The sequence below is a fragment of the Tursiops truncatus genome, chromosome 13 (genome assembly GCF_011762595.2).
Source record: "Tursiops truncatus isolate mTurTru1 chromosome 13, mTurTru1.mat.Y, whole genome shotgun sequence".
NCBI classification, from domain to species: Eukaryota; Metazoa; Chordata; class Mammalia; order Artiodactyla; family Delphinidae; genus Tursiops; species Tursiops truncatus.
The window spans coordinates 28,069,168-28,083,276 of NC_047046.1; the positions used below are offsets into that span (position 1 = coordinate 28,069,168).

Sequence of the window (14,109 nt, forward strand, 5' to 3'; positions counted from 1 at the left end):
TACCAATTGATACTCTCCTTGGAAATGTGTAAGAGTGTCTGTTTTTCTACATCTTCATAATGTGTTTTTCTAAGTGATAAGTGAAAATTTATATCTCATAGTTTTAGTTTACATTTTCCTTACAATGAATGAGATCAGGTACCTTTTCATATGCTTAAGAACTATTTGTATTTTTCAATTGTGTATCCATATTCTTTGTCCATTTTTCTAATGGAGTATTGGTCTTATTTGTATTTATTCATTAAGAAAATAGCTTTTTGTGATATAATTTGTAAATAGTGTCTCTGATATTTTAATGATTGTTTTATAATGATCATCACTGCATTTCTGTAGGTGTGAACAGTTAATGAGTATAAAAACCGAAGGGGCAGATAGATGTCTTTAGGGAGATACTGTGAGTCCAGCTACTTGGGGCAGAGACAGGCATTAAACACTCAGCCAGTGAGTGTGTGTGTGTGTGTGTCTGTCTGTCTGTCTGTCTGTCTACAAAAATATTGGGAGAATGGAGGAACAGTGTTCCTTTCCTGGAACCTAGAAATGCATTTCCTTCATTTTGACGACTTCATCTATACTTTTTCTGATTTCTGCAGTGAACCGTATAAATTCAAATTGAGCTTTACAGAATATCAACTTACAGTTTAGTATCTTAACGTTTTACATTTTTCATTAAGTAAAATGCTCTTTCTCTCGAGAGAAATGTCTTCTCCCTCTTCGACCCCTCTGGGAGAAGGAGCATGTTACATCTTTAAGATAGTGCCATAAAGGTTGATGAAAATATAAATCATATTCTTTAGTAATTATCCATTAGCTCTTTATATGCATGGGAGACTTCCATTTATCACAAGAATTGCTGTAATTGGGGGCTTTTTTGTGCTCTAATTTCCAAAATATTAATTTGGAAGTCCTTTTTCTTTTCTGTGGTAAAAGTATCTGAATTAGGAAGGACATCATGGCTCTTACTCTGTGAGGCTAATATACATGTTCTGTTTATTATAGGCAATATTTATATTAGTGACTTTGTCACTTGTGAGATATATTTAATGGTCTCTATGAAAGTAATTTCTTTAAAAGTATATTAGCATATTTTAACTGAGTTAAAAAAAGGTTTTTTTCAAGGAATTATTGAAACATTCATTTTTACACATTTAAAAGTTTCTAGCTGAAAACACGTACCCATTGTACAGGGGAATACCATTAAATAACAAATAGTTCTAAATGGTTAACAATATGGAGGAAAAGGGTGATCATTAAAATGCTGTTATTAAAATATTATGTTAATACATGAATACATTGTCAGTAAGGGTGGTGGTTGAATCTATGCAAATACATTAACATTACTCTGAGTATTTGATATACTTGTGATTCATGGAGTAGATTTTATTTATTTATTTTTTAAGATGCTGGGAACTAAAGATGTTGGCAAAGAGCAGTTGTAATTGCTAGCTTGAGAATGGTTGTGTCAGAAATGGGGAGAGTTAATTGCCGTGTGGATGCTCTCAGTTAGGACTTTCTCACCCTATTCCAAGCACAGGTTGGCATCTCTTCTTACATTTGTACAAGCAAAAAAAAAAAAACTTATTCAGAAGCTAGAATATAACTGACAGAAGCTTGTCTCTAAAACTATAAAAATCTGTAATTTACTTTCAAATAACTCATTTCTGTTGCTGCTAATGAGAAAACCTGAGATTCTTCATTGAATATTTGTTCAAGCTTGTTCAATTATAGTATTTACAGATTCTCAGCTATTTTATACTGATTTATTGATGATTCAGGATTTTTTACTTCACGAAGAGGCTAAAGAGAGGTCTCATTTGTTAAAAGATAAAATGTTTAAAAAAAAAGAATGTTTTTGTGATAGAGTGGAAGTGTTCACAATCAAATCTTCATAGATATTCATTGGCTTATAGTAACTAATAACTACTAAATAAATGCTAAATAACTAATATCTACTAATCTGCTTAATATGAACCAGGCCACATGCTATATGTCTTTTGTATTATTTTACGTAATGTTAACAAAATCGAAAAGGTATTTATTGGCAGCTGCATTTTACAGGTGAGAAAATCAACCTGAAGACTAGAGCAGTTGTATAACTATCCAGAGTCACACAGCTAGGAAGTATCGAGCTACAATTAGTGCTACTTGCTGTTCAGAAAAATAAAGAAACATGAAATTCTCAGGCCATTCATTTAAATTATCGTCAGTATTATAGACAGCAGATAGTTTTTCTTAGCTGCAGGGAGTTAGGGATTTTGTCACAGCACAAGTAAAGATAGAGATGTCTAAAGTCTTAACAGTGAGACCATCCTGGCTACATTTTGTCAGGGATGTGTCCGAGAACAGTAACAGTTAAGGTTGGGTGGAAAAAGGGCCATATGCTTCTCGTACTCTTCCACCAGACCACCCCTAAGACATAGAAGCGTGAACCCATATTTTTGGACTAAAGGGGACATGTTAAATCATAATTCTTTCCATTGCAAGTGACAGAAATCCACTCAAATTAGCATGGGTGGAAGGGGGAGGAATTTATTGACTCCCTTAATTGGGAATATAAGGGCACAGCTGGCTTCAGGCACAGATGGATCCAGTATCTGAAACTGGCTTTCTCTCTCTCTCAACATCCCCAGGACAGGCTCTAACTAAAAGAGTTCCCCAGAAGTACTTATAGGCACCCCAGTTTGAGGGGCACAACAGAGACACTGAGAACCCGTCATGGGGGATTGAGAAGATAAATGAGGAAGAAGCTGAAGCAGAAAGAACAATTCAGAGACCTACTGTAATCACCTTTTTGGTAGTAGCAGTAGGATTCAAGGAAAAAAGATAAAGATTTCATCTTGCCAAAGATCTCCCATCTTCTACTGTATCTGTACATTTGTCTTGCCTTCTCTTGTTTGGATCCTAAAAGGACCTAGAGACCATCGGAATTTTTAAAAACAACATAGGCTTGTAAAGATGAGTTTCTCCACTGTGTTTTCAGCTCTTTTCATTATCTTTTGGTTTATAGATCATTGGATAAACAATAAAGTGGTTGCTGTGGGATCAGCCTTTTTAGGTGATGGGAGAAATATGACAGAAAGATAAGATTTCTCCATCCCATCCTTCCAGGGGATTCTGAGTTTAGGGAAGAAAATACAGATTTTCCTCTGAATAATTTTCCTTTTGATTGAGCTTCCGCTTATTAAAGTTGACGTGATAAGAACTGTTGAAGAGATTTAAGTGATTGAACGTTCTTGGTTGAAAGTATCTTAATTCACATATTCAACAAATATTTACTGAGCACCTACTAAGTGCAAGGCACTGTTCTAGAGATTTGAGGAGCCCAACAGTGAACAAAATAGACCAAAACTACTTCCCCATGGAAGCTTGGAATCTGTCAGGGAGAGGCAGACAGTGAACATATTAAGTAAATCATATGGACTGTTAGAGGCAGGATGGACTTTGGAGAAAGACGTAGACTAGGGGTTGCTCATGGCAGGGTGTGGGGCTTGGAATTTATATAGGGTGGTCAAGGTGGGCCCCATTGAGAAGGTAACCTTTGAGCAAGAATGAGAAGGATATATGGGAATTAGCTAAGTGGGCATCTGGGGTAAAGCTTTCTAGGGAGAGGGAGATGGGGACTTAGGTTCAGCTGTCATTGTTTGAGTGTTGCTGCTGATAAATAGATGACGTAGCCTGATAGAGTCTCAGGGTGCCCAGAGGCATTTCACCTCCTGAGTCTCTTTTCTTTCACCATTTTAATTGTTAAAAAACCTGGAAGAATCTTCTAGTCAATAGAGTAGTGTGTACTTTATTTTTTTTATATTTTGTTATGTTATTTATTTTTTATCTTAGTTTAGTCGTGCCGCACGGCATGAGGGATCTTAAGTTCCCCAACCAGGGATCCAACCCGCGCCCCCTATAGAGGAAGCGCGGAGTCTTAACCACTGGACTGCCAGGGAAATCCCAAGTAGTATGTACTTTAATTCTTTTGGGAATGGAGCCTGGGTTGCAGTCATTAGAGGAACAAAATAACACCTGTGCTTCTCCTTTTCGGTCTCTTCCCCGCTCAGTTCTGATTTTGGTATTATGGCTTAAGTCATCAGAGATTTTTTTAAAGCTAACTAATAATCCCTAGCAAAAAATGAGGAATTTTGAATATCAGAGATAATGTAATACCAGTACCTCTGATATATCTTTTTTTTTTTTTTTTTTTGGTGGTACGCGGGCCTCTCACTGTTCTGGCCCCTCCCCTTGCGGAGCACAGGCTCCGGACGCGCAGTCCCAGCGGCCATGGCTCATGGGCCCAGCCACTCCGTGGCCCGCGGGATCCTCCCAGACCAGGGCACGAACCCGCACCCCCCGCATCGGCAGGCGGACTCTCAACCACTGTGCCACTAGGGAAGCCCCCTGTGATATATCTTTAAAGTCAGAAAACTGAGAGTCCTGATTTAGTTAATAATGATTATTACTCAGTTTTTTTTTTTTTTTCGTTACGTGGGCCTCTCCCGTTGCGGAGCACAGGCTCCGGACGCACAGGCTCAGCGACCATGGCTCACGGGCCCAGCCGCTCTGCGGCATGTGGGATCTTCCCGGACCGGGGCATGAACCCATGTCCCCTGCATCGGCAGGCGGACTCTCAACCACTGCGCCACCAGGGAAGCCCCTATTACTCAGATTTTGACATAATGTCACACCACCTATTAAGTACCCGTTATGTGCAAAGCTCAGGTACAAATCATAAATCCTATTCTTTTCCTTGTGTAATACCAATTCGTAAATGCTCATTTTGGCCAAGTTAAAGTAGAACGTTACCTGTCCATTTTCTCAGGGTTATTTAAGTGTCTGGATGCTACATTCCCAACATTCTGCTCATCGTGTGCTGTCCCTTCCATACGTCTTACCTCATGTCTGCTTCAGTCCTGCTCCATCACTCACCTTGTCTGAGGCCCTGGGGCACTTCCATGTGCTTCACTCCTGCTCTGTCACTCACCTTGGGGTACCCAAGACATATTAGTTATTGTGAGCCTCAGTTTCTCCTGTAACATGGGTTGTGGTTGTGGTTAAATTGATGGTTGCCTGAAGGCTTAGCACTTAGCGTCCGGGGCAAGGCTGCTTCAGAGGTCCAGGCCAAATAAGATGGTGTTTGGATTAAGGGATTTACAGTGGAGATGAAAAGAAGAGGACTTAAGTAATAAAGAGAGAAAGTTACATCTGTGAGATTAATGATGGATTGAATGTGGGGGTTGATGGAGAAGGAAATGTCAGTACAGTTTAGAAGATGTGAATTAATATTGTGACTGAGGTTTAACCACAAGGCTTCAAAGGAAATTAGAATGAACAATCTCAGTCCATCCCTCTGCAGGACTGCATTTATTTTAATTTACTGAAATTGGCTGAAATTTACAGAGGAGTAGATTCTGTGCTATCTGCTTCAGTAACACTTCTGTATATATTTTATCTGAAGGTATCCGTTCGAAATTTTAATTTGAGAAGGTAGCTTAATGAAATTTTGTGCTTAAATGTTTTATTTGAATTTTAATTGGTAGAATCTGAAGAAGATTCAAGAAATGGAGAAGAGTAACGAATCTAACACAGACCTGGAGGAGCTGAAAAACGCTGACTGGGTGAGATAGCTGGGTATTCTCTGTGTTCTGTTTAGTGTTGAAGAAGTCGTGTCATGTTTTGTAAAATGGTCTATCTTAAGGACTATTATGAAATGATATTATACCAATTTGAAAGCCTAACCTTACATTTGAGGAAATAGCTATTCCATTTTTTAAAAACTATCTAATTTTATTAGAACCACCCCAATGTCTCTGAGAATTTCAGTGTTTTAAAATATTGACCTTTCTAATTACATTAATACCTTAGCATCCTCTTATGTGGAAGTCAAAGTTTAAGCTCTGTTTCAGGATATAGTGAAACTATAGTGTAGTACATTCATTTATCCAATGAATAGTTACTGGATTAGGGCCCTGGGGATGCAGAATGAGTGATACGTTACAACGTTCTGCCCTGGTGAAACAGAAGACAGATTTCTAGAACAGATGATTGCAGTGTATTCATATGACTCACTGACTGTCTACTATTTTTCCAACATGGTACTAGATCCATGTAGGAAGGCACATTTTAGGATTCTGACTTTTCATGTTAAGGATACTGGATAAATAATGACATTAAATGACGGAATCGGAAAAGATACAGATTTGGAGGATATGAACAAGTCGCCTTTGACCATGTTAGATTTCAATTGTCATATTCTTTTCTGACAGCTTTATTAAGGTGTAATCTACATACAACAAGCTGCACAGGTTTAAAAAGTACAGTTTGATAAGTTTGACATATACGCATACACATTCACACCTGTGAAACAAACCATCACCATAAGAAAACAGTGAGCCTGTCCATCACCCCACGTCTCCTCGTATTGCTTTGTAACCCTACTTCCTGCCTCCCTCCTCCCTAGTTTCCAGGCAACCAGTGATCTGCTTTCTGTCACTATAGATTAGCTTGCATTTTGTACACTTTTATGTAAATACAATCACATAGTATATACAAGGGTTTTTTTGGCTTCTTTTATTCAGCATAATTCTTTGGAGATTTCATCCATGTTGTTTCCTGTATCATAGTTTATACTTTTTATTGCTGAGAGGTATTCCATTGTATGTAAGTACCACAATTGTTTATCCATTCTTCTGTTGATGGTCATTTGGGTGTTTCCTGTTAGCAATATTCTTAATTTATGGACGATATCTTTCCTGAGATATTTGGAATGATATTAATCAGGAATGTTTAAGGGTAAAGTTAAAAAACAAGTAGGCTATATTGTCTTATAAGCTAGTATTGTCACTTTAGAATAATATTGATGATCAGTTTCCTTTGCATAGTGTTGCTCTAGGTGTATGTCATCTTGGTTAATAAATTTTTTTTTAAATTTATTTTTGGCTGCGTTGGGTCTTCGTTGCTGCACGCGGGCTTTCTCTAGTTGCGGCGAGTGGGGCCTACTCTTCATTGCGGTGCATGGGCCTCTCATTGCAGTGGCTTCTCTTGTTGCAGAGCACGGGCTCTAGGCACGCAGGCTTCAGTAGTTGTGACGTGAGGGCTTCAGTAGTTGTGATTCACGGGCTCTAGAGTGCAGGCTCAGTAGTTGTGGCACACGGGCTTAGTTGCTCCACGGCATGTGGGATCTTTCTGGACCAGAGCTCGAACCTGTGTCCCCTGCATTGGCAGGCGGATCCTTAACCACTGAGCCACCAGGGAAGCCCAGTTAATAAATTTTTAAATTTGTTTTCCAAGACATTGAAGCCAGGTAAATAACTCCAGGTGCTCAGAAGTTAGCAAATAGCTAGTATAAAGTTGAACCAAAAATTTAATTAACTGTCTTAAGGCAACCTCATCTAAAACAGTATGATCACTGACAAGAGACATACTATCTCCAAAGGGAGTTACATTTGCCTAGATCACCAGCTTCTTTTTCATAAGATCATGAAAGTGAACTACCTAGAAAGATTAGAATGAAATGAGGAAGGAATGAGTAATAGTATGAAGGAGAATTAGAATACGTTTAATGGCAGAATCTATACATCTCAGAATCTTTCTAGTGTAATAAGGGGTAAGTGATAAAATCTCTGGGAATACATACAGTGACAGTTGTCCATTATTTTATATAACTGGAACTTAGATTCTGAAAAGTCATTTGTAAAATTTTTGCCAACAATAATATAGAATGAACTGGCTATATAAAAGAGTCTGTTTGAATTTTTCTATAAATTATAGCAAAAGATTCTAATGTGAGTAATCATCACTAATTTATCTGTTTTGAGAATTCAAAGTTTCATATGTCAGGTTTTCTTAAAGCCAGAGGAGGTGAAGAGAAGAGACAGTATTTTAAAAATGAGATGGTATTTGAATTGGATCTTCAAGGAATGAGCAAGAGAAGTTGAGACGAGCATTCCCAAAGGAGAGATCTAAATATTTTAGGGATTTATATTAGGATAACTTTAATGGCAGAATCTAAGAACTTGTCTTAAATATTAATATTTTAGAAGATGTTCTGATGGCTATACCACAGTATTAAGTACCTCAAATCCTTTTGGGAATAAGAAATGGTATACAGTTTTTAAAAATCACAAATCATTTTTTGAGGACATTTTTGAGAAGTTTAATCAGTTATGTAGGCATTTCTTATGAAATATGTCACTTGATTTTTAATAAATATATTATGTAGCTATTGAGCCACTTATTAATGTTTAACAACCTATAATATTTCAGTTAAATATCATATTGATTTTCTCTTTACTGAAGCCGAGAATATGATAGCTTATAGGCAGGAAAACAAAAAGGTTAAAGTATAATAATATTAACACATTTAATATATTTTAAATTATAATAAATATTTTACATATATTTCATTTTCTTGAAAGGCAGGCAGAGCAACTTGCTATTATTTGTAGATAAGAAAATTGATATTAAATAATTTGTGCAGAGATAGTAATTTGTGCAGAGATAGTAATAACATAAAAATTGTCATTTTTGAGCATTTTCTATGTGCAGAAATAATTTGTGCATGCCCGTGTGGTGATCATCAGCTCTGATCATCTCAACAAGTTATAAAGTGCCATTTTCTTTTATTGATGAGGAAGCCAGGGTTCAGAAAGGGGAAGCAACTTGCTGGATGTCAAATAGCAGTAGATGGCTGTATCAGTTAGCTGTGGTCACAGTAATGCTGCGTAACTGAACACTACAAAATACCACGGCATAAAGTGGTAGCATTTACTCAGCTCATGAGTCTGCAGATCAGAGTGGTGGCTCTACTCTGTGCATCGTCCTTCTCCTGGATAATCCTGCCAGTGTGCTTCGTGCCAACCCAAGCGTGATGTTCTCATGGTAGTAACAGGAGCAGAGTGACAAGCCATTGTGCATTTGTTGTTGAAGTCTTTGGTCATGTCATATCCACTAAAATTCCAGTGGCCAAGGAAGTAATAGAGCCAAACCCAAAGTCTAGTGTGAGAAACACACACCTCTTCAGTGAGCAAAGCCACCTGATAGGTGGAGCATGAGGGCCTGAGGAACTGAGGCCATGGATGCAGGTAGCACAGGGGGTGAATTAGGGTTTTATCCAGGTGTCCCCACAGTTAGAGCTGGTGGATTCTCTGCTGGCATCCAACCTGCTTTTTAGTACCCTAAAATCTAATTTTTTAAATCGTTTCTCTTTGGTTTGCTTGGTTGTTTGTAATCCAAGCTCTTAATATTTTCTTTACCACTATAGCTCTTTAGAGGAAACTAGTAAATTTATTTATGGATTTCTCTCCACCCTTGGCTCTTTCAGGCTCGATTCTGGGTGCAGGTGATGAGGGATTTGCGGAATGGAGTAAAACTCAAGAAGGTCCAAGAGCGGCAGTACAACCCTCTGCCCATTGAATATCAGCTCACCCCTTATGAGATGCTAATGGATGACATTCGATCCAAAAGATACACTTTGCGAAAAGTGATGGTAAGTAGCAAAGAAAACTGTCAATGGACTCAAATGGTTGTTTTTTGGTAATCTTATTTGTTGAAAATGTTCTTCTCAATATGGAAAAGCTGGAAAATACAGTAAGCTCACAGAAAAGTTACAAATGTGTAATTCCACAACCCATGGCTTTAAATTTCTGTCTACTGTCCTTTTCTTTAAGCCTGAACAACTCCCTTTAGGGCAGGGTTACTAGTGATGAACCCCCTTAGTGTTTGTTTGCCTGGGAATGTCTTAATTTCTTCTTCTTTTTTTTTTGTGGTACACGGGCCTCTCACTGTTGTGGCCTCTCCCGTTGCAGAGCACAGGCTCCAGACACGCAGGCTCAGCGGCCATGGCTCACGGGCCTAGCTGCTCCGCGGCATGTGGGATCTTCCCGGACTGGGGCACGAACCCGTGTCCCCTGCATTGGCAGGCAGACTCTCAACCACTGCGCCACCAGGGAAGCCCTCTTCTTCATTTTTGAAGCAGAGTTTTTCTGGGTACAGAATTATTGGTTGACAGTGTTTTTTTCTGACTTTAAACTTAGCTCACTGCCTTTTGGCCTTTATGGTTTCTAGTGAGAGATCACCTGTTCATCTAATTGAGGATCCCTTGTATGTGATAGTCACTTCTTGCTGCTTTCAATATTTTTCTCTCAACGACTTGACTATAATGTGTTCTGTTGTGGCTCTCTTGGAGTTTATTGCTTGGAGTTTATAGAGCTTCTTGGATGAGTAGATTTGTATTGTTATCAAATTTTGGAAGTTTTTAGCCATTAGTTCTTCACATTTTCTTTGTCCTTTCTTGTCTTTCCAGTCCCTCTGGGACTCCTGTTATGTGCATGTTTATACAGTTTGGAGGTTGTGAGTAGTAAGTAAAGAAGAACATGTTACTACTCTGTGGTACCCATTATTGTTTTCCTTTTTTCTGTCTTTCTTTGTCTGGCTAATTCCATGCAGTTCACTTGGATACGTTTATACTGAGCCTCTGTGCAGGGGACTAGGCAGATGGCAGTTCTAGTGGTGATTGGTTTTGTGTGGGGGAAGTTTTCAAGGTTTAGTCTAACAGGCTAAGATTTTGATTAGTTCCTTGTTATGTATATATGTGCCTGATAAATGACAGTGGAAATTCAGCTGCTCAAATTTTTTTTTTTTTTTTTTTGGCGGTACGCAGGCCTCTCACTACTGTGGCCACACAGGCTCAGCAGCCATGGCTCACGGGCCCAGCCGCTCCGCGGCATGTGGGATCTTCCCGGACCGGGGCACGAACCCGTGTCCCCTGCATCGGCAGGTGGACACTCAACCACTGCGCCACCAGGGAAGCCCCAGCTACTCATATTTAATCATTCAAAAACTGGATATATTTAAAAAAAATTTTTACTTTTATCAATATAATGCCACTTCCTAATTTCTTTAAAAAAATTTTGTTGTAAAGAGTAAACACAATGGATTTTCACACATAGTCTATCTGTATCTGAAGCGGTATGCCAAGATGTTCTTAATTTAATCCTCAGGTTTAAACTACATAACTATACCATAGTAATCCACTGTTTTTTGTATATTTGTGATGCTCATGATGGGAATTGAATGGCTTAGCCATATGTGATTATATTTAGAACATTAAGTTATAGAAGTACAAAACATTTCAATGGAATTTTTTCAAAATGTTTTGGTAAAATGCTTTAATTCTAACAGAGAACTTCAGATAACTCACCTTTAAAAATAAAGATGTAGATCGTCGGCCGCCGTCAGCCGACTGCCAGCAGTCGAGGAGCGGAAGCCGCTTTCCTGAAGCGGGCTTGGGTGCTCCAGAGCCCGGCCGGCTGTTGAACTGCCTCTTCCGGCAGCTGTGGCAACGGCTAGGCGCGGGGCGCGGGCGACCCAAGGACTGTGTAACTGGGCAGGCGCCCCGAACAGGCAACCCCACTGAGGGAGGTGGCCATGGCAGTTGCACTCGGGCACCCCGTGCCATGCCCGTGTGGTGCTGTCGCTGCTCCCTGGCCGGTCATTTCAGAAATTGATGAGCAGATCCTAAAAGTCACATGGAATTACAAGGAACCCAGAATAGCCAAGACAATCTTGAAAAAAGAACGAAGTTGGAGGATTCACACTTCCTAATTTTACAACTTACTACAAAGAAACTGTAATCAAGACAGTGTGATGTTGGCATAAAGATAAACATAGAGCAGTGGAATAGAATTGAGAGTCCAGAAATAATTGCCTTCATTTGTTGTCAGTTGATTTCTGTGGGATCCCAAGACAAAAGGGAAATATCAGTCTTTTCAACAAATGATGCCAGGACAGATGGATATTCACAAGCAGAAGAATGAAGTTGGACTGCTACCTCATACTATATATAAAAGTTAACTCAAAATGGATGAAAGACCTAAATTTAAGAACTAGAACTATAAAACTCATAGAAGAAAACAGGTTTGTGATCTTAGATTAGGCAGTGCTTTCTTAGATATGACACCAAAAGTACAGCAACAAAAGAAAAAAATAAATTGGACTTGATCGAAAATTAAAACTTTTGTGATTTAAAAGACAATATAAAGGAAGTGAAGACAACCCACAAAATGGGAGAAAATACTTACAAATCATATATCCAAAAAGTGACTTGTATCCAGGACATATAAAGAATATTTTAAACTCAACAATAAAAAAGACAACCCAGTTGGAAAGTGGGCAAATAATTTGAATTATTCTCTGAAGAAGATATGGCCAATAAGCACATGAAAAGATGCTTAACATTATTAGTCATTAGGGAAATGCTAATCAAAACTGCAGTGAGATGCTACTTTACACCTACTAGAGTGGCTAAAATAAAAAACACAAGAAATAACATGCTGGTGAGGATGTGGAGACATTGGAACCCTCATAGCACTGATGGAAATGTAAGATGGTGCACACTTGGGGAAATAGTTTGCTAATTCTTCAAGGTGTTAAACATAGAGTTTACGGCCCAGCCATTACATGCACTCCTAAGAGAAATGAAAACATTTGTCCACACAAAAATTTATGTATGAATGTTCATAGCATATTTATAATAGCCAAAAAGTAGAAACCATCCAAATGTTTATCAGCTCATGAGTGGGTAATATACAATGGAATATTATTCAGGCATAAAAAGGAATGAAGTACCAATACATCCTACCACCTGCGTGAACCTTGAAAACATGCTAAGTGGAAGAAGCCAGACACAAAAGGCTACATAATGTATGAGGGGTTCCATTTATTTGAAATTTCCAGAGTAGGCACATCAGTAAGACATTGGCTGCCAATGGCTGTGGGGAGGGAAGAATGAGGAATGAGTGCTAATGGGTGCAGCATATACTTTTGGGGTGATAAAATTTCTCTGAAGTTATTGGTAGTGATTGCAAAACCTTGTGACTACTTAGAACCCTGAATTGTACACTTTAAAAGGGTGAATTTTGGACTTCTCTGGCAGTCCAGTGGTTAAGACTCCGTGCTTCCACTACAGGGGGTGTGGGTTCAATCCCTGTCAGGAAACTAAGATCCCACATGCCGAGTGGTGCCGCCAAAAAAAAATAAATAAAGGGGTGAATTTTATATGTGAATTATATCTCATTAAAGGTCTTTTTTTTTTTTTTAAACATTACCAAGTTCCCTCTATTTATTTACCTTGGTCTAAAGCCTGATCAGATGATCTGTTGTTTTTCTGATGTTTTTGAGCTCTTGAAAACTTTGTCTTTCTTTGATTAATAGAAGCCTAACAGAGGAGGCATTTTATTTCTAATTGTCTTAACCTCTTTTTTCTTAAGTATAAACCAATTATTTGAGAAGACTTGTCCAGTGTAATGAAAGATCCTTGTAAAATGTATAGTCAGAGGGTTGGTGGTGGTGGGATGAATTGGGAGATTGGGATTGACATATATGATTGGGAGATTGGGATTGACTAATATATAAAATAGATAACTAATAAGAACCTGCTGTACAAAAATAAATAAATAAAATTGAAAAGAAAAATAAAGATGTAGAAACTTAAACATTTTTTATAGAGAAGTTATTTGTTTAAGGCATTGTGGCTCAAAAGTAAGATCAAGTTCTATAACTGGTCTCATTTACTTATGGGCCTACTATTTGTGTTCATCTAGAAATCATTTATTGTTGCAGCTTCAGAGAGCTTGTTTCAGGGTGTGTTCTGTATTTATATTAAAAAAAAAGTAATTTCACTGACCCAGCAGCAGAATGGAATTTGCTGTTACTTTTCCTCCTGCTAGTAAGGACTTTGACTGACTGACTCACATCAATACTGGCCTGCAGCTCCCTCATGAGCACTGACACACATTTTGTAATTGGGATCCAGGATCCAGTTTCTGACTAGTGAGGAAACTGATGTTAACGTGCTTGTTTGGGGAATGGAACTCACAACCTTGGCCTTATTGACTCCATTACCTCACTCAACCCTGCTGTTGTGATGGAAAGAACATTAAAATAAAAGTATACGAAAAATAGCTAGAAAGAGGGCTTCCCTGGTGGCTCAGTGGTTAAGAATCTGCCTGCCAATGCAGGGGACACGGGTTCGAGCCCTGGTCCAGGAAGATCCTACATGCTGCGGAGCAGCTAAGCCTGTGTGCCACAACTACCGAGCCTGTGTGCTAGAGCCCGTGAGCCACA

General features: G+C 38.7%; 1 protein-coding gene across 3 annotated transcripts in view; it reads left to right on the forward strand.

Moving 5' to 3' along the window:
* Window positions 1-14,109, forward strand: part of SPIRE1 (spire type actin nucleation factor 1) — a 206,946-nt gene that overhangs the window by 151,763 nt on the left and 41,074 nt on the right. For all 3 annotated transcript variants that reach the window (XR_012325292.1, XM_073790478.1, XM_033837521.2), the window contains exons 5-6: window positions 5,526-5,603; window positions 9,308-9,472. Coding sequence is in view for 2 of the 3 variants with exons in the window: in XM_073790478.1 (XP_073646579.1) it covers window positions 5,526-5,603; window positions 9,308-9,472 (243 nt within the window). In the remaining variant the exon portion in view is untranslated. The remainder of the gene's footprint in view (window positions 1-5,525; window positions 5,604-9,307; window positions 9,473-14,109) is intronic.